Genomic DNA, 22,422 nt, shown 5'->3' on the forward strand with positions numbered 1-22,422 from the left:
TTATGACAAAAGTAGCAATACATAGCAATGGAGAAAAAAAAGAATGTCTCTTCAATGAACAGTCTGCTATAATAGGGTATCCTTATGAACAAGATATAAAATGAGACCCCTATCTCACTTCATCACAACTCTCAATTCCAGGAGGATTAAAGACCTAAATACATTTCAGACTTTTGAATGGGGAAAAAGTTCTTAAATAAAAATAGAAAAATGAAAAAGACAAAAAAAAAAAAGGGTTCAAGGATCTTTGTGACCAAATGCTGAACTATCATATCCATGGATCTCTGATGAAGACAATTAGAAATATATGAGTCTCCTAAGGTACCAGAATGATAAGGAATCTGATGCTTAGGGTCCATACCAAGGAGTATGGCTCCCAACTGCACAAAATGAACACCCACATTCCACTACAGATCCTACTGCCAATCCGTACAGAAAACATAGACTTGGTGGCAAACTGTGAAAGCAGTTTTGCATCAAGCTCTCAAGTGAAGATAAATAATTCAAATTCCGACCCCTCTGCTTACTGTCTCTCACTGAAAACATTAAAATAACTATTGCCTTGCTTTGGATTAAAATAACAAGGACTAATAGTCAATCCCAACAACCTTATGATTCAAAGACTGCACCTGAATTACTTAAATACTGATTGTTTGGTGTGAAAATACCTTACTCACTCCAACCTTAACCATATTCAAGGTTGGCCTCATAGAAAACACATGTAGACATTAACACTGCGTCTTCCTCCACGCAAAATGCTATCTGAGTAATGCCTTCTGAGAAATGCCTTTTGAGTAATTCTATTCAAAACAGAGGTCACCACTCACTATCCTTGCTACTTGAAGTGTAGTTGGAAGAGCAGCAACATCAGCACTACCTGGGAGCTTGGTGGAGATGAAGAATTCATGTCCCATTCCGGACGTACTGAACGAGAGACTGCATTTTCACAAGGTCCCTGCATTACAGTTTGAGAAGTACCTCCCTTGAGCTCCCACAACTGATTACACCAGCATGAGTCCCTAAGCTACAAGCAGGTATCTATGGGGCAAGCAGCTTAAGAGGCAGCTGGCAGGAGCTTTGGGCAGGGTGTGCTCCTTGTTGAATAGAGATTAGCTAAGACAGATCTCCTCTCTTGAGGAGGGAGAAATGTATACACATGCACTCTATCTTTGCTGTAGAGGCAAAGACGGAGAAAAAGCTGAGTGACTACAGTCACATCACTGGAGAAGGCAGCAAAAGATATTCATTTCTAGTAAGACAACAGGGGGCTCTCATGCTACCATAGCTAGGGACTGATTCTCCAAGAGGCCCACTTGGGTGGCTGCTGAGATGGTTTTCCTGCCCTTCCTACTTCCTGTGCAGCCTTATAGTAAGGCACATTAAGTGAGGGAGCTTGAGAGAGAGCACAGTTCTGCTTTTGGTAATTGGAGGAAGTCCAATGAACACAATCTGTCTGTTGAAGTCTTAACCAGATCAAATGCTATTTGCTTCAAGATGTCTTTCCTATTTCTCCCAACCAGATTCAGCATCTGTCTTATAGAACTTACATTAGACATGTAGATGTCTAATCTCCCTAAAAGCCTACAAGTTCACTGAACATGAAGGCTGTGTCTCATTCATTCTGTGTTTCCTGACTTAATTAACACAGAATTCCTTGCATGTGGTAGGCACTCAGTAAGTTCTTTGTAAATGAATTATTTTTGCACAGAGTGAGTACTACATTTTGGCTACCATTACAGGAGTTCCAAGAAAAACCAGTATGTCGAATTTATGACCAGTGGCTGAGATGGTAACATTACTTCTTAGATTACCAGATGATGTTTACTAAGTTTTATCTACACGATATTTCATTGAACATCATGATTAATGTACAGACTCTTCTAAAAGAGGCAAGGTTAGGAGTTCCCGTTGTGGCTTAGCAGTTAATGAACCTGACTAGCATCCCTGAGAACATGGGTTCAAACCCCGGCCTTGCTCAGTGGGTTAAGGATCTGCATTGCCGTGAGCTATGATGTAGGTCGCAGACTCACCTTGGATTGTGCATTGCTGTGGCTGTGGCGTAGGCCGGAGGCTACAGCTCCAATTTGACCCCTAGCCTGGGGACCTCCATATGCTGTGGGCATGACCCTAAAGAGACAAAAAGACAAAAAAAAAAAAAAAGGAGGCAAGATTATAAGTGTTTCAAAAACAAAGCTATCAGAGTTAGAAATCTTGATTAACTTGTTCCAAAATCCACAAAAGATAAAAGAATCTCATATTACATTTTTCACATTTGAATTCCCTTAGTTTTGCTAGAATTATGGGCTACAATGACATTCAGATGACAAATTAAACCAATCCTCTTGCCCTAAGCAAATGGTATTGTCTCTTGACAGTTCATCATGCCAATAAAGAAACAGCTCCAAAAATAAAAACAGATTTCTAAACCAAAGAGCACTCAAGATAAGCATTTTCTAGTATATACTATTACACTGCTACAGATACAATTATTTTAAATAAGTCACAAAATCATTACTTATAAAATTCAAAATATTAGACAACATCCATATATAAATGTATCACTGCCAATATGAATTAATTCCGTTTTCCAAGAATAATTTGCTTTATGAGAACTTTAGTTAAGACAGATACTCAACAATGAAACATATTTGTCAATTCATTTGCGCATTCAACAAATATTTATTGCGTACCTTCAAGTAGTAGATATTGAGTGAACTGATTTTTAGACACATTAAAAAAAGGAAATACTGTCCTCAAAAAAAATTACTGAAGGTAGACAGATATGAACACTCAAAGTTATAAAATCATGTGATAATTGCTAGAGTAGAAGTTTGGGACAAGTGGGTACCATGAAAAAGGTGCCCCAGCGAAGGTTGGAAGGGTAGAAGTCAGAGAACATACGGCCTTGAAAGATGAGTGGGCTGTCACCAGGACAAGTGATGGGATAACACTCAGGCAGAGAGCTCAACCTGAGCTGCCACAGAGGCCTGAGAGCATGTGGTGCACTGGGGAAATAGTAAGTGCTCTAATGTAGCCAGGAGAGGTGTCACTTCAGCTGGGTACCCTGAGCCTTGCTGAAGTGCCCAATAAACAGAGACCAATGAGCCTTATATTAAGGTGCCTACACACCTAAGGTGTTTCTCAAAATACCCTGTGGTCCAGAAACTCCTTATGTGAACCATGTAAAATGTATGGCAGTCAGACTAGAGGGTGTCCTAAAGAAATGGATCAATATATACGTAAATAATAGGGACATCTTATAAAAAGGTTTGTAACCACTTAAGGTGGTTTTTGTAAAGAGGAGAAGATTGTGAGGCAGTACTAGATAGTATAGAGAGAAGAAGTCTCTGATGCATGGTTTTCCATATGTCCAAGAAAGCACTATCTGCTGCTGCTTAAGATCAAATCCTAAAGCAAGAATGGCAGTGGAAGAAGGTTCTCTACATGGGAAAGATGACTTGACTTTCATTCCTTAAGATTTTACCTTCTACTTGGGAATCTCTCCCTGAACATAGTGCCAATAACACAGGGGCTCCTCGAGGCACTGCTCCCTGAACAGAGTCCGAAGGTGGCCAGGTCACCCTTCCCTTAATTTCTCACAGCATCGCTTACACTAAACTGGAAAACAGAAGGGAAACTTTCCTAAGGGTTAGGGACCAAATAAGGACAAAAATGCAGAGTAACGCATGATAAGATAACCTAAAGGGAGATAGATACAATGTGTATTCACATAAGTAACCTTACCTACCTCCCTCTTATTGGTTTCCAGGTTTTGTCCTTTGAAGAGTCCTTTGTCTCTTCCTAATTTGAGAATCACCATTTCATACCAACTGATCTTGCTTCTCCTGCCTGGAAATGTCTTTAAGCTTTTATAGGCTCTTCCTCTAAACCTAGAAAGCAAGGCTTAGAGAAGTAACCTGAGTCTATTTCTTGTCTGAGGACCCACCTCTATATAGATGAATATAAAGGGTACTGAAAGCTTCTGCTCTGATTTGTATAACTCAAATTCACTAGCCAGAGCAGTATGTCACCATTCTATTTTCAAAAGGATGCCCTATTCTGAGCAGAACATAAAAGGCTATCATCTCACAGAGACACCCATGCAAAGAGGCAAGAGGGCCAATTAAGCACATAGTAAGCGTGAGGGAAAAAATGGGAGTAGTCTCTGACCAACAGGTGAAGCAGGAGAAAGAGATCTCGTCCTGAAGGTAAAAATGAATCTTCCAAAGTGGAAGAGAATGCTTGTATAAGTAACAAGTTCCTTAACAATGAAAGTGTTCAATCAGTGTCTGAATGGCCACTTGGTAGGCATTGTGTAGAGAAGATTTATGCATGTGAAGATGAATGCACGGGGCTCCCTTATGGTTCTGAGAAAGTAAAGTTGGCAAGGCAGGAATACAGATCCTGGTAGGGAGAAAGGCACAGTTCTAACATCTTCACCCCATTTTATAATGAGCACCAGACTTGGCTTACTTTTACCACTAGTCAGCAGGCTCTTAGAAATGATTCTTCACTTGTCTCGTGTGCTAAAGATCCAAGAGATGATGTGATAAATGAAAAAAACCAAATAGTTCTCAAGCCCATGGCAGGTCAATTTATGGTTGCTCTGAGTCTCAATCATTATAGTTATTGTAGTTTTTTAAGATCGGATATAGGCTAAAATTTCAAATGAATTCCAATATTTGGCTTCTGTTGTTATAAGTTCCAACCATAAGTAAAGATTATAAAATATCATGGTTACCGTATGCATCAAGAAAGGAAACAAAATAACAACTTTAGCAAAACACTTTATTAGTAACTAGAAGGGGTAATGCAGCCTAATGAAATGCAGTAGGCCTGCATCATGGCCGAGCACTATATATTTTTTCAATGGAAACATATATAAACACACCCACTGTTTAAGCTGGCTTCTTTAAACTGGGCTCGGTGACTTCATCTTTATCTCCCTCACAAATCTATGTTAGCAACCATCATTTAAGAAACTACACTTGTTTTCTAGCAGCTCCCGACATCAGTGATGCATTACTGCCAAGAGAATTCAGTGTGTGTCACAAGCTAAACTGATCTTGCCCGGATGAGGCACAATTTGATTCTCAATTTGTAAACACTGTCAACTTAAAGTGATGGCATCAAGGGAAAAACTGAAGAGCAGGGCGGCATGCTAACTCCACTTTCAAGGGAAAGCTTTAAACATTTTCATAGATGGAAAAAAAATTTCCAATCGTCTTTACTAGAAGAAAGCTTAAGCACATTTTATTTGTTTGATTTTCATCTATTTATTTATAAATGAAAATTGTTCACTGGAAGGACAAGTGAAGAGGTGCAGCTGGAATCTGAACAAACAAAGGTTTGGCAGGCTCCCAGAGGCAGAAATAGTGGAAGCCACTGCCATCCCTAGGGTCCAAAGAGACAAGGGAAGAAAGGAGTTTCTGGGCCCAGTGAGAATTAGTAACATGGGGGAGGGATGGCCGAGGGGGAAACCACAGTCCTGGAGGGACACAGCTCTGGCCAGAGCTCTGCAGAATTAGGAAGGGTGTGAGGGAGTAATGTGTCTACCATTCTCTCTTTCCATCCTCCCGTTTCCTGCCAAGGCCAACCCTTGGCTGAACCCAAAAAAGGAACTGAGAAGGTAAAGGAGTCTGGAGAAGCTGTCCAAAGAGGCATCTTTCTAGAGTATAGGACAGGTTGTCCTGGATGGAATACCAGACACAGAAGAGAGTAAACTGAATATAATCAAAATTCCAGCCTTTCTTAAGCCTGTTTTAAAGTACACCTGTTAGGAACAATGAACCCATTGATCTGATTATATTCTTAAAGACCTTAGAAAAGTTCATTTCCACATGCGGAAATAGCGTATTGGTGCTGCTTTATAAAATGTAATTTCTACCCAGAGGATTTATGATTACAAAAGACAAAAAGTAATGTATAAGGTAAAAGATAATATAGAGGGAGTTTCCCCAGGACATTTTATTGGTTTTTTCTCACCTTATGATGAGTCAAAGCACCAGTCTGTGAATTCAAACTAATTTATTTTCTACCCCCAAACCTGCTCCTCTTCCTCATGACAGTCTAATTTATCCTTCCTTTACTCTGACCATCCTTTAGTCACCCAACCTTTCATTCCACTTCTCTTCTTTTTGACTCCTCCATCCCCTTCCTAATAACTCAGCGTTGTTCATTCTGCTGCCTTTGTGCAATAACGATAACAAGCATAATAATTTCTTAGGATATGTCAAACATAAGCTCTTTATATGTGTGATCTTGTTTAATCCTTATTACACTCTTATGACAAGTACTATAACTACCACCAATAGAAGATATGGAAACTGTACTCAGGGTTACAGAGCTGGCATGTGGCAGGCTGGTTTGAAGCCTGTGCTCTGACCCACCTATTCCAGAATAGCAAATTCAACATTTCAAGGCTTAGCTCAATACGTTTGCCCTTTAATGAAGCCTTCCCAATCTCTCCTGTCCTTTCTTCTCCTGTGTTTCCAACATTTTCCACCCACATTTATTACAGCACACGTTATTATTTATGCATTAGTCCATTTATTAGTTCCCTCAACAAATAGATTTTTGGGAGAATACTCTACCAAACACAGGGCTTGCCACAGGTTATCAGGAGTAAGCAAGCTTGGACCTGGCCTCCTAGAAACCAGTGGGAAAGAGAGACTTTCAGCAGATAACCACACAAAAACACTGTAAAATCCCAGATGATAATTGCCATGGAGAAAACCTTCAGGTGCTGGTGATGTGTTTGTCTCCAGGCATCACACAAGTACTGTTAGAGCCCAGCTATAACTTCATTTTCATTTTCTCCATGCTAACTTATTCTCTGTATTGAAATGCAGCTAGAGCTGCATTAAAAAACTATAGGAACTGTTTAGACTAGAAATTAGATTTATAATTGGAAATTGAAATCAATCTTGTGGAAGTGGAATGGTAAAACTTTTTACCCTCATGAGTTGCAGAAATGAGAAGACAAATATGATGAATGAGAAAGACTGGATTTGACCAAAGGCAAGGTTGTCTCAATGTAAATTTCTCAGTTCAGGAATGTGCTTGTTCTGTTTCAGATAATATGAGTTTGACAGAGTTCAGAACATAATGAAAATCTCTATTTACTCAAACTTTTGCCAGAAGGAGATGCTGAGCGAGGGTCTAGGAGGACAAACTGGCCCCTATAAGTTCTTGTCACTGCCTGTTGATATATTTATTCTGTTTATCCCTTTTCTATCTGCAGAGTATAAAAATTTATTCAAGTGAAATCCCAAAATATCATCTTTTTTAACTCAAATTTTATGCATTATACACTCAAAGGTATTTCCAGTTATAAAATTGTAATATTTTTAAGCAATTTTAACCTTGCATATTAAGTGCTTCTGAACTAATGGCAGAAAACATAATAAAGGCTCAAGAAGACAATTTGGCTCAGGATATTGTAACTCAGTGACTCAAAAAGAATAATATTGATGTATGCATTTCCAAGGTTTTATCAACAGATACAAAACCCAATTTAGGCTGTAAGCGGTATCATGAAGAGGTGTGAAATTGCTCAAACACGTTAGACATTGGTAGTAAACTCTTTTTTTGTTTCTATTGCCTCAAGACTCAATTTATTGCATTCAGGTACTTGAATTCGCTACTCGAAGTTATGGAAAACTATTCCAATTTGGAAGTGGTTTCTGTTATTGGGGAACTGGAATAAAAAAAATTCACTGATTAACCACAAAGAATGAAGATTCTAGCCTCAGTTTAGGGTGCTACACTAAAATCAGGACTGTCACAGTTGGTTTGACATAGGTATCCATGTCTGCCTTCCTCTTACTCATAATATTCCAGCAGGTGTGGGCATGTAAATCAGGTAGTTAATCTGAGAACTTGAAGTCTAATGACAAAAATGCTACATAAACACTGCATTAAACAGTAAAAATCATTGCTTTGGGAATTGCTTGAATTATCCTAGAACTCTGTACAATATTGAACAGTGGAATTATTTACCTTTTCTATTATAGATCATCTCTTCTAGAAGAGTAAATAAGAATAACAACAATCATCCCCAAGTATGCAGTAGCTTTATTTTTCTTGAAAGTTCCTTAATATTTTCACTTTATATTGAGATTTTCCATCCCTCAGCTATTATTAAGGATTTTAACTGCTTCTTGATCAAGAACATTTTGTTTGTATTGAATGCCTCTTCTTCTAGAAGCAAATTTCCTTCACTTTTGCTCATCACAAGTAAAAAAAAAAAAAAACAACACAAGACAAATTTACTGTTCACCCACCACTTCTCTTCTTACCTATAACCCAACCAATAGACATGGGAGGAAGCCTGACATTGAGAAATGTTATCAGAGTACCTTTGGTTCACTCAGAATTATACAAATGAGGGACCTTATATTTTTAATTTTTCCCATTTCATTCTCAATACATGTGCATTGTGCTAAATTATGCTCATCACAACATGATTTGGTGCTCTGGATGAAATGAAACCTGTACCTGCAACATTTTGCTATTGCTGTAATTGCACCTTAAATTACATCTCCTTTCACCCATTTCATAAGAACAATGTATTTTAAAGTTATTCCCACTTTGATTCAATTAGGTACACATTTTAATTACCATAGATTCCAAAATAGGATAGTCTGAGTTTATGTATATATGTATTTGTATATATGTATTAATTATATATGTTTCACAAACACATAAATTATATAAATATATAATATATATATTAATTATAAACAATTTATTTAAAAAATCCTAAGTTAAGGAATAGCAAGTCCTTTTAAAACTAGCAGTTTCTAATAACATCAATAACATATACTAGGAATAAAGATAACCTAAGACTATACAGCATTCAAAAATCACTGTGAAGCTATTTATTACTTCAGTTACACAATTTTGTTACCTCATAAATGCACTTTTTAGAGGAGGAGAAAAAAAGTGTTTCCTGAGTTATGCCTTGACAACACTAGCCTGTGCAAAGTAATAAATAAAAAATTAACTACGAGACCCAAGCAGTTTCAAAGACCAATGACTCATTAAGAGGTTTTGACAAACTTACTCTACTAGATCATCACTGCAGAAGTGGAGGAAGCTACTTGCTAAACCATGGTCCCCTCAAAGATACAGAATGAATAATGTAGCAACTACTGCTTCCAAGACACGGAACGTGGGCAAAAACTTACCTTAAATAGAGATGACTTCAAACAGCCTTTGAAACCACTTCATCCTGCCATTCTGCTGTAATGACAAGGATGAAAACTACTGCTACAGACCTCATCATTTTTCTGCTTCATTTACTGCAAAGGTTCCCAATTTTGCTGCACATTAGAGTCACCAGGTGAAGTTTATTCAAATATTTGTGGGGGTGTGCCTGGGGGCCAGGCACTGGTGTGTCTAAAAGTTCTCAAGGTGAGTCTAAGGTATGGTCAGGGCTGTGAATTAAGGATTTGCTCCCACAGTTGCTGCTGCTCTGGTTTCCATGCCTTCACCCTGGCTCTCCTGTGACAATCTCTATATGCTGCCAGAACCATCTTTCTATAATGCCTACAGAATTAAATGCAAACCTGAGCACAGCATAAAGACTCTACACAATCTGCTCTTGAATACCTGACCAGCTGCCTCCCGCTACCATACCCACTGGCTCAACTAGGCACTTATTTTGCCTTAGCCTCTCGGCTTGACACTTACTCACATCTGCCGCTCTGAAATTCTCTCCACTATTTATTTGCCTGGAGAAGTCCATCTTTTCCATGAAGCCTCTTCTGACACTCTGGCCCTTCTCCTCTGACGGTGTTCTCAAAGCACAAGTGTACTGAGTCTCATGTTTTTATTTTTTTATTTTTTAAGGCCACACCCACGGCATATGGAGGTTCCCAGCCTGGGGGTCCAATTGGAGCTACAGCCGCTGGACTACACCACAGCCACAGCAATGCCAGATATGAGCCACATCTGCAACCTACACCATAGCTCACGGCAATGCCAGATCTTTAACCCACTGAGCAGGGCCAGGGATGCTAGTGAGATTCGTTTCTGCTAAGTCACGACGGGAACTCAATGTTTTTGTTTTTTGAAAACTCATATGAATTGCTATTTTAGAATATGTGTCTCTCTCACCTTCATTAGACGTTTTTTAAGCAGGGACTATGTCACATTTGCCACTGTTCCACCCAAACTTAGCACACTGCCTAGCATATACTGACATTTTGTATTTGCTGAATAAATGAATAAATAGCATATGATACTATCCTCACTTATTATAGACAGAACACTAAGAGATTCACATTGGGTCCACTGAAAAAGTTAAGCTTGTACTAAATTCTTTTAAAAGTCATAGTATTCATTTAATATTTAGTAATAGCAATGACAATTATTTAAAAATTGGCCTTTTGATTAGACTACTAGATGAAGTATAAACAGGTTACAGTCAAAGAAAAACTTTAATTTAACCCTCAAGAGTTCTCTCTTATCATCAACCTCCCCAAACCGCACATTTTCAGAATCATAGCCAGTATATACTCACCTTAGTCTCCGATAAGGGAAGGAAGCCCCCTTAATGCCTACCACAAGTTGGCCTAATTTGGCTGCTCCCATCATGTGACATCTAACCCACAACTCTGGTGAACATGCTTACTTTGTATTTGCTTTCTGATCTGGAAGGGGTGGGAATATGTCCTTTTTTCTTGAAGGTTGTAAAGTGCTTGCACTGAGGACATGGCTTGGTGCTGGCATCAATACGGCCAAGTTCCAAGAAGTACTTGTATTTGATGGAGTCTTCATGTGTTAAGTTATAGATAACTGTTGTTTCTTCCAGGAATTCAAAACATTCTGTTATAGGGCATTTGATTTCCACTTGGCCAAGTTGTACCTGTATGAAAGAGCAAATGGGAGAAGGGAAAAAAGGCACTGGTTATTAAGTTTCTCTTCTTTTTCTTTTTCATACAGTATTGCTTATTTCATGATTACAGTAAAAGATTATTTGACATTTTGCATGATTCTTAACATAATAAATGATAATCACTTTGGTACCTATATCAGGCAGTATCAAAATAATTACTTACTATATAATGTTTCCAAAATGACTGATAGTGTGCTTATTAAGCATTCTCTATCATTAAATAGAATGATAATCAAATATGAAGACTTAAATGGACCTAAGCCACAGGTTCACCAAAGAAGCAAATTATCAACCTCCCCAAACCATACACACAAGCTCTGGAAACAGTAGGACAACATTCAGACAATGAGCCAGCTAAAGGAACAGTTAGGATGAAAAAGTATTTCAGATTTTTTAACCTGAGTACAAAGTTTCCTTGCCACAACCTTACTCAGCACCAGACTTAGAGCATATTTAACTACTTTTAAAACAACAACAAAAAAGAGGATTTTGAAAGTCCTTATATATACAGCATCTAGTGGTTTAAAAATTATTGCCGAAATAACCCTTTATTTTCCCTGAATCTTCCAGGTAAAGAACAGATAACTGTTTCCATGTCATCAGAATCACAGGAACAAGTAAGAAAATTAAACAAATCGCAACATTGTTAAAAAAGAAAATCCCTATGAGATCTTGGCTACTACTGAGACAATTTATAAAATGAATTTCTTCAAAGAACTATAGAGTTAGATGGAAGAGAGAAGAAGAAATATACTGGAATGCTATGTTTATCATTTATTTGGTAGGGGAATCCAGCTATGGCTAGCATTAAAAATTACAGTATAAGATTCAAGTACAGGAGTTCCCGTCGTGGTGCAGTGGTTAACGAATCCGACTAGGAACCATGAGGTTGCGGGTTCGGTCCCTGCCCTTGCTCAGTGGGTTAAGGATCTGGCGTTGCTGTGAGCTGTGGTGTAGGTTGCAGACGCGGCTCGGATCCCACGTTGCTGTGGCTCTGGCGTAGGCCAGTGGCTACAGCTCCGATTCAACCCCTGGCCTGGGAACCTCCATATGCCGCGGGAGCCGCCCAAGAAATAGCAACAACAACAACACAAAAGACAAAAGACAAAAAAAAAAAAGACAAAAAAAGATTCAAGTACAAAGTGTGGACATAATTAAATCTTAAAAGATCAAGAAAAACAAACTGCTTTCCAAAAAGAAGAACCTAGAATTGCTTTGCGTAAGTATTAGAATAGAACTCTTTACATTCATGGCATCATAATCTCTTTAGTCCACCTTCGGGTGGCAAAGGGAGGCAATGACAGCCCCCAAAGGCAAACACTCAACTATTTCTTTTTTTCAATTAGGTGAACTTGACATTCTGAGAAGGTAAAACACATTGACCTTAATGGGAAAAGCCGGCTGCGAAGACAAAAGGAGGAATGGGAAAAAGCCACATGATCTGGGGAAAGAAAATCTCTACAATGAGCAATTAACAAAAACCCTAAACTCCTAGTAACTTTTCTTTTAACTTCCCTGTTTATCTGGCACAGACTTGAGGAAAGGTAGTTAAGAAGCTACAGGTTGTAGGATGATTGGGAATGATATATTTCATGCCAGTAAAGGGCAGAAACCAGACTGATAGTGAAATGAAAAAAAATCTGGCTTTGGATAAACCACATTATTAGTACTGACTTGTTGAAATACAAGTTGCTATATCATTTTATGCTACTATTGCACAAAACATGGTCAAGAGAGGTTTTTCACATATTAGCCCAATGTGATTTTTTTTCCTGCCTTTTTAGGTAAGTCTGTTTACAGTTATAATCAGATTTTTTACTATTAGACTTATTACAGAGTTGTGACAACACAAATTATATTTTATAATAAGTTATTTTCAGTTACAGCTTAAGGCAGAGGCTATACAGATGTACTGGTGATTTACAACTTTGTGATAATTTCTGCTGTTCAGCCAAGTGACTTAGTCATGCATATATGTTCTTTTTTTAATGTCACATTTTTTATTATAGTATAGTTGTTTACAGTTTTGTATCAATTTATGCTGTACATCATTTGCATATATATGCTTTTTTCAAATATTATTTTCCATCATGGCCTATCCCAGGAGATTGGACATAGTTCCCTGTACTTGGGGTTAGTAGATGCAAACTATGACATTTAGAATGGATAAACAATAAGGTCCTACTGTATAGCACAGTATTGTGCTAGAGTTTAATCTGCAGTGTTTTTATCTTCTTGGTTACACATAAAATAATACTGTATCCTACAACTGATCACATGGTAGATTTCAATGAGATGTGGTTTTTATGGGTTAGGCTTTGTGATGGATTCTGGGGTGATGAGACAAGACAGAGACAGGGCTTCTGTTGGAGGAAATATATGATAAACAAGTGAATAAATCAGGCAAACTGTAATCAGAGCATGAAGAAACTACACATCAGGGAAGGTATCTCTGAGGAGGAGGTAACTAAGCACAAAAGGGCCTGTCATGCAGAGAACTTGGGGAAGGGACTGCCTGGCAAAGGAAACAGGATAATCTCTGGGGCAGAAGGTGCCTAATGCACCTGTGTGAAGGGAACAGAACTAAGTGACTGAAACATATATTAAGTCAACCAGAAATGCAGACCTTATTAACTGTTATAGGAAGTATGGATTGTGTTCTAAGTTCACTATGAACCATTGACTGGTTTTGTGAGGAGGAATGACTTACATTTTAAGAAAAATGTTCAGGCTTTTCCTGGAGAATACACTGTAGAAAGACAAAAGGGGAGCTCGGGAGAACAGCAGGACTCTGGATTGTACCTGTTCTTCCTACCAGTGGCATCTGACTGTTGCAGGTGTCCAGGCGGTAGATGATAGATGACTGAACTAGGTAGCAGATATGGGGTGCATTCTGGAAGTGTAACTAATGGGGTTTGGTGATGGGCCAGATATGGAGGATGAAGTATAGGGAGGAATCAAGGGTGACTCTAGGTTTTTTGCTTGAATGATCTGATGACTGGTGGGTCTCACTTGTTGAGAGGTTTCTAAAAAAATACAATTTACATGGATGTTTGATATTTGCTGGAAACGGTTCACTGCAAATTTAGTAAAGATCATGAATTCATCCAAAAACCGTATGTTGAACACCTACAATATTACAGGTAAAGGATACAAAGGTCTAGGATATAAAGTAGCTTAAGCCATGAATCCTGCCTTTATGGAACTTGAGAATACAAAATTAAAATTAAATTTGTGTTGGTAGCCTCTTCTAGCAACCTGAGATTTAATGGCACTTACTCATTTATATTCTGCCTAAAGTTAAAAAATGATTAGGAATAATCAGCATATGCAAACGTTGGCAGATTGGTATTATAAACACGTAAGTGCCCATTCTTTGGCTTCAATAATTATCAACTCTTGGTAAATTTTTTTTTTCTGTAATTTGACCTACATGGTCCTCCGTTGATATTTTGAAGCCAGTACCAGACATCATGTCATTTCAATCATAATTATTTCAGCATGGGTTTAAAGAAAATAAGAAGTTGTTTAAAAAAATATGACCATGATACCAGCCAGATATTTACCAAAATGACAAGAATTCTTTAATATCAATTTAACAGTTTAAACAGCATCATCTAACTTCTAGTTATAGGATTTTATGTATTTAATATACTTGAAACAAAGGTATAAATTTCTGTTGTATTCAATGCTAATACAATTATTTATATCACTGTAAAATATGCTCTCCAATTCTGAACAAAAACATGTCCATTCTTGTAAAACAAAATTACTTAACTCTAACACAGCCTCCAAGATCGCTAGTAAGAGACACTATTATCCACTTAATGCTCCAGCTAGATGGCTAATTTACCACCCGGGGGAACTCAAAAGTAATTTAGTGACACAGGTGGGGAAGACCTCTGGAAAAGTGGCAGATTAATTAATTAAATCCTCCCAAGAAAAGGACAGAGAAAGCATAAACCTTGGACTCTGAAGCTCAATTTATCAACTGCTCGGTTTATGAGTTTGATTTTGGTTTTAAGTGTTGGTCAAGATAGTTTACAGGGTGCCTTGACCTTTTGGTCACTTAACAACCAAGGGATTTCAGATTTCTTCTTTCTCTAAAAAAGGGACATGTTAATATGGTAAAGGAGAAGAGAATACCACAAAAGCAATAACAACAATCATGAAATGTATACAGCACATCCGCCATGCCAGGCACTGTTAGACAAAACACCTTCTGTGTATTAATTACATTGTGAAGCACCATAGAGGCAAGTTAGTTTTTGGGTTCATGGATTTCCCCATGATTTTTATCATTAGTGGTTATAGGAAGGTGGCTGCTTTACTTATAAATATGCTTTTTTGTTTTGTTTACTCAGCAGATATTACAGAGCATTGTGCTAAATTTTTTAAGAAAACCAATTGAAATCATCGAGCCAAATATCTCAGAAGTTTTCTCAACACCAAGCAAGAAAAATATAAAGAGAATCACATTTAGGCACATCACGTAAAAGTCCAATTATCAAACAAAGAAAATATCTTAAAAGCAAGAGAAGAAAAAGACATTCCAACATGGAAAACTTCAGTCCCAGGTGTTTTTCTGGTAAATTCTACTGAGAATTTAAGGATGAAACAACATCAACACTGCACAACTTCTCTTAGTGAATAGTGATAAAAAGAGGGGAGGATCACTACTGTTTTATGAGGCCAGCATAATCATGATTTTGAAACTCGATTAAGGACATTGCAAGAAAGGAAAACTACAGGTTGAACTCTTTGCAAACACAGATTCAAAAATCCTAAACAAAACATTAGCAAACCAAACTGGACAATACATGAAAAAGATAACATATTATACTCAAAGTGATTTTTTTTCCCAAGAATGCAAATTGGTTTAACATTTAAAAATCAATTGCTATAACTCACACATTAATAAAATAAATAAGAAACATCAGATGATTATCTCAATAGAAAGAGGAAACATTATTTAATAAGTTCAACATTCATTCTTGGTAAAACTTCAGCAAACTAGGAAGAGGCAAAAACTTCCTTAACTCAATACATTATATATATAAGAAAACTACAGTAAACGTAACACTCAATGGTGAAATAGTGAAAGCTTTCTTCTTCAGACTGGAAATGGGGTAAGTATGCACCACCATCATTTTTAACATTGACTAGAGCTCATAGCTAATGCAAGAAGAGAAAAATATAAATGAAAATAAAATAATCAGAAATGAAGCTATAAAATCCCCCATTTCTTGCAGATTGCATAATTGTATATGTAGAAAATCCAAAATAATCTACAGCTAAACTATTATGATAAATAAATGAATTTAGAAAATTTGCTGAATAGGTCAACACACAAAAATCAAATGTACTTCTATAGACTAGTAAGAAGTAATTTCAAAATACTATTTAAGAAATAATATAATTTATAACAATATTAAAAACATTAAATATGAATAAATGCAACAAAAGATGTTCTCTACCCCTATGTAGAAATATCATATATTTTTGGAAAAATGAGAAGAAGCAACTGAGGAGTTCCCATCGTGGCTCAGTGGTTAATGAACCCCACTAGCATCCGTAAGGTCAATCCTTGGCCTCGCTCAGTAGGTTACCATCCGGCGTTTCCGTGAGCTGTGGTGTAGGTTGCAGACATGGCTCGAATCTCGTGTTGCCATGGCACCGGTGTAGGCCGGTGGCTACAGCTCCAATTAGAGTCCTAGCCTGGGAACCTCCATTTGCCGTGGGTACAGCCCTGAAAAGGCAAAAGGCCAAAAAAAAAAAAAAAGGCAGCAAATACATGGGAGGAATACATCAGGTTCTTTTTATGTGTGTGTGTGTCTGTGTGTCTCCTAGGCCAGGGATCAGATCTGACGGCGAACTAAGTCACAGCAACGCTGGATCCCCTGTGCTGGGACAGGGATCCAACCTGCACTCCAGCCTCCAGAGCCGCTGCTGATTCCTTGCCCTGCAGCAGAAGCTCCATATACCAAGTTCTTGAATTCGAAGATTCACTATAGTAAAGATGCAAATTCTATATCTACAGATACCAAGCCATTTCAATAAAATTTTCAGCAGTTTCTCTCTCTTATTTTCTCTCTCTTGCTTTCCCTCTTGGTCTCTCTCACTCTTTCTTTTTTATGAGGGGAAGGTGGATTCAAAATTACAAGCTGATTCTGAAATATATATAGATAGTCATGATAATCCTGATAACAAAGCAATGAGACTTGTTCTAGCTGATATAAGATGAACCATAAAGCTACAGTAATTACAACAGTGTGACACTGGCACAAGGATAGAGAAGGATAAACAAGAGAACAATGGAGCAGAAAAGAGTTCAGAACAGAACCACTAATATGGACACTTGATGTTTCAAAACTATAGACCAGTGGAGTTCCCGTCATGGCTCAGTGGTTAATGAATCCAAATAAGAACCATGAAGTTGCAGGTCCAATCCCTGGCCTTGTTCAGTGGGTTGAGGATCCAGCGTTGCTGTGAGCTGTGGTGTGGGTCACAGACACAGCTTGGATCCTGTGTTGCTGTGGCTCTCGCATAGGCCTGTGGCTACAGCTCTGATTAGATTCCTAGCCTGGGAATCTCCATATGCCACAGGAGTGGCCCTACAAAAGGCAAAAAGGCAAAAAGACAAAAAAAAAAAAAGAAACTATAGAGCAGTGAGAAGGACGTGTTTTACAATAAAGTGTGCTGGGTCACTCAAATATCTATTATGAAACTGTCTTAATTCCTACCCCAAACCACTAGACTGTGGCTATAGTTAGAAAAACTTCTAAAAATGATCAAGAAGAAATCTTCATAACCTTAGGGAGGGGAAAGGTTTCTTACATATGACACTAAAAAAACTCACCATTTAAAAAATATTGATACACTTGACTAAAATTTATTATTACTATTATTATTTTGTCTTTTTGCTATTTCTTGGGCTGCTCTCGTGGCACATGGAGGTTCCCAGGCTAGGGGTTGAATCGGAGCTGTAGCCCCCGGCCAGAGCCACAGCAACAGGGGATCCGAGCTGTGTCTGCAACCTACACCACAGCTCACGGCAACGCTGGATTGTTAACCCACTGAGCAAGGGCAGGGACCGAACCCGCAACCTCATGGTTCCCAGTCGGATTCATTAACCACTGCGCCACGAAGGGAACTCCTTGACTAAAATTTAAAGGTCTGTTCATCAATAGATAATGAAACACAAATAATGAAAACACAAATTCAAATTGGAGAAGATATTTGCAATATGTAAAGGACAAGGTTTTGCTTACAGTATATATATAAAGAGCTTCTCCAAATCAATAAGAAAAAGGCAGACAACCAACCCAACAGAAAATTGGCTGAGGCTTTTCACAAAAGAGGATGTGTAAATAACCAATAAACATATGAAAATATGTTTCTCTTCATTAGTTGTCAGGGAAATGAACATTAAAGCCAAAATGACATGTAATTTTGAAGGAATTCATTGAGTTCTCCTAACTCTCAAATATTCCACAAAATAATGTTTAAATAGTTAAAACAATAAATATACAATTAATGCAGTTTTCTATTCAATCATGCCAAATATATTTTTTATGTACAATCACCCCTTTATGTTACTTAAACTTCTTTCCTTTTTCCTCTCTACCGAAACTTTCATGCTTCCTTATCTACTTAAGCATATTTTTTTCTTTTCTTTTTTTTTTAATGGCTGCATCTGAGGCATATAGAAGTTCCCGTGGTAGGGGTTCGATCAGGGCTACTACAGCTGAGGCCTACACTGCAGCTTGCAGCAATGCCAGATCCTTAACACACTGAGCAAAGCCAGGGACTGAACCCATATCCTCAAAGAGACAATGTTGGATCCTAACCCACTGCACTACAACGGGAGCTCCCCAGTTAAGCACATTTTAATTCAGTTTTTTTTTTTTATAAGATCAGAAAGTCTAATAGTTTAAAAACCAAAAAGTACAAAGTCAATCTAAATTCGCAAGTCTCTTTCTTACAACTACACTGTTTCCCATCTATCTCACAAAATGTTGCTGTTTCCTCTCAAGAAAATTTTTAAGCATATTCCAGAAATGTAAATACATATATTGCTACTTTTTTAACCCAAATGATAGCAAATAATGTTCACCTTGTTTTCCTTATTTGACAATATATTGTGGAGATACATCATATCACACGTGAAGAGTTTCCTTTTTTGTTAGTTTTTAATAACTGCCTAGTATTCCACTGTACTATAACCAGTCTTATCTCCCATGCTGATGGACATTTATATTTGTTTCTAGTATATATTTTACTATGGCAAACAATGCTGCAATGAATAATCTTATACATAAATTATTCACATGTTCAAAGTGTATCAGGAAGAAAAATCCCCTATATTAGAATTGCTGGATCAAGGGAACATATTTATATTTTTAATAGACAGTCCTAATTTGCTCTCAATTAAACAGATTTAAAAACTCTGTTGAAGATGCAACAAAGTGACACAAAAGGAATAATTTTTGAATGCTTACAATAACATTTTATCCAAGATTTGGGTATTCAAAGAGTAATAAATGCTTCTTCCTTAATTTTTGAGAAAGAATTATAAACCTAATCCAATTTTTTTCCTTGAAAAGAACACTGTGATGTATTATCAGATTGTAAGAAAACATTTTTTTAGGATTCAATAACTTATCTTGATTCTTTAAGAAGATAACACCCAAACTCCAATCAGTCCCCAAAGAATACTAATATGAAGGGATTTTTTCAAAGCAAATTACTGGGTAACTATTTAAACTGAAAGAGAAATGTATAATGTGTGTTCAGATAAACAGAATGAGAACATACTCAACTAAATTGATAGAATTTACTTCTGAAAGGCAGAAATTTTAGAATAGACTAGACATTTGGATATACAATAAAGACAGAGATATTTCCAAAAGAAAAAAAAAACTGAGCTTAGTTTGTTGAAATGTAACTACACTTTTTTTCATCATTACACTAATCTAAATCAGATATTCCAATTTATTACAATCTGAAAAAAAAGACACTGCACAGTTAATTTATGAAAAGAACCCCAAAATGGGAACCAGATACAGGATTATGGTGTTATCTATGTGGTTTCAGATCTTTGGGCCCAGGGACACACACAACCAACTCTCTTAGAGATTGACTAATTCACCTTTAGGATTCCCTGCTGGCTCTAAAATTGTATAATTATATATGTGCTCTAACTTACAAAAAGATCGAGAGGATGTAAGCTCTGGAGCTTTAGCTCCAGCTTTAAAAGCTGTGGAATATAGTATATTCCAGACTCAAATTGGCTCTGGTCCTTACTACTAGTTTCTTAATCTTTTCCTTGCCCAGCATCTACATCCGTCAAAATCAGAATGGGAAATTACCAGTCAAATTTGGTTTAGAAGACTATCAGTTAATTTACATAAAATACCTGCAACAGTACCTGACAGGAAATACTCAGTAAACGTTTGCTAATATTTATCTTCATTGATAGAGAGCAGTATTTCACAAAATTAACTTCAGAAATTAAAAAACTTTTATGCTTATTTCTTATGCAAGGAAAACATTTAAAATTCTCTAATTATTTCTAATTCATAATTTGGTATTCTCATTCACAATTCAGTGTCCTTTCTCCAAAAGCATATTAATTACATAAAGGAAGATAAATAAAGGTACAAATGACATGTTTATGCTGTATTCCAATAAATAGAACTGAATGCTGAGATATAAAAGAAAAACAATCTTATACATTTACATCAAAAACATCCCCCTTTTTGAAATAAATTTAACCAAGAATGGAAATACAGATGCATAGTTATAGAAATGTAGCTATACTGTTCACAGTAATTGTCATGAAATAGCACTGAAAATATTTTAGTTGATTCAGTATCACAGAGTGATATCAGCATTACTCTATAGAGGGGAACCTTAAGAGTTTGTTTTACCCAGAGGTTTAACTTCAGTGAAGGGGGGCAAGTGAAAATTTCAGAGTGGAAACAACTTTAAGCTTTAAAAAAAATTTACAGAGCTCACAAGAAAGCTTTTATACCTTCTTTCTCCCCTTCTTCACTGGTGTCTTTTCCTTGGCCTTTTAAATATCCTAAAAATGTCAAAAGCAAACAAAAGCAAAAGCCACCAGTGGTTTAGTTATGGAAAACTATTCTGCCTTTCCACCAATCATATTAAATTCACTTAACACATCTGAAAAGTGAAATAAGAAAGCAAGAAAATTTCAAAATAGTTGATTTTGAGGATATATGCATATTAGTGCCCAGTTAGAGCCTATGAGTCAAATGCGAGTGTATTTAAGGTACTAGATTCAAGGAAAATTATTGCAAAAAATAGACATATAAGCCCAGAAGAGTAATGTGTTATCTCCCCTAGTTTTTTGCCTGTACGCACCAGGGTAATTTGAATTCCCTTTTGGGTCTTATAGAACATGTTTTCCCATACTTTTTGTTAAGGGACCGTTAAACACCTGAGGACAGCTATTGTGACCCTTCAGTCCTTTTTTCCCCCCAGGAAAACATCGCACTTTAACTATTCCTCACCTATTGTTTAAAGACTTTCCCTCTTCCTACCTTTTTGGTTTGTAAAAATGTCATACCCAGAAACCAAGGCCATCATGCAGGTGTGGCCTGCCCACTAGGGAAACAGAATTATCCTTGACCACAACAAAAATTGAAAAAAAGGAAAAAGAAAAGAAAAAAGTTCCCAGGAATTAAGAATTACCAAATTTAACCCAAGAAGAAGTGGAAAATATGAACAGGTCAATTATAAATAGAAAACATTGGGGCATGTATTCTTCTAGGAAAGCATCTATTTTCTAGATTTCAACCTTCTTGCAATTGAATATTCTCTTAGTGCGAATATCCTTGTGGCAAAATAATATTCTTTTTCTCTCCGGTTTTTATCTCTTTCCTTATCTTGTTTGTTTTTCTCCTCCTGTCTCTTTCTCATTTTCATTATTTTTAATTTGGCTTTAAATCAGGCTCCTAAAATAAGTGCTCTTCTAATTTTGTTTCTTAAAATGACTAGCTTTGGGGCTTGCTTATCCTTTATACTGCTTTTTTCCCTTTAGTGTTCCTTTCTTTTGATTTTTAGTTAGTATTATGCTTGTCCTATTTTTATTTGTTTCATTTTGTTATTCTTTCCCTAGTCTCTTATGATCACTTTGTTCTCTGCTTTTACCCTTTCGTAATGAATACAGTATTTGCTACGTTCCAAAAATTCTGGTATGAAATATTCTGTCTTCATTATTTTCTTGAGTTTATAATTTTTTTCCTTTCTCTTTAAGTGTTTCTCAATTTCTACGCCGTTAAAATTTTTTTGGTAACTTTTTTCTAAAATTTATTTTCACTTCTACCTGATTGCGAATACAGTAAGTGTACCATAAAAATATTAATTTTGAAGTATTAGAGTTCTTTTCTAGCCATTTACATAATCTTTTAAAATGTTTCTTGGACATTAAAAATACTCTAATCAAGAGATGTAAGATTTTAGATTGGTTTCTATTACATCAGAGCTTTAAT

General features: G+C 36.8%; 1 protein-coding gene across 1 annotated transcript in view; it reads right to left on the bottom strand.

The window, feature by feature from the left end:
• RNF217 (ring finger protein 217) overlaps positions 1 to 22,422 on the bottom strand; it is a 118,774-nt gene that overhangs the window by 30,058 nt on the left and 66,294 nt on the right. Inside the window, exon 2 of the mRNA XM_047759387.1 lies at positions 10,640 to 10,873. Coding sequence (XP_047615343.1) covers positions 10,640 to 10,873 — 234 coding nt within the window. The remainder of the gene's footprint in view (positions 1 to 10,639; positions 10,874 to 22,422) is intronic.

This window comes from Phacochoerus africanus, chromosome 2, assembly GCF_016906955.1.
Source record: "Phacochoerus africanus isolate WHEZ1 chromosome 2, ROS_Pafr_v1, whole genome shotgun sequence".
In the NCBI taxonomy this organism is placed as follows: domain Eukaryota; kingdom Metazoa; phylum Chordata; class Mammalia; order Artiodactyla; family Suidae; genus Phacochoerus; species Phacochoerus africanus.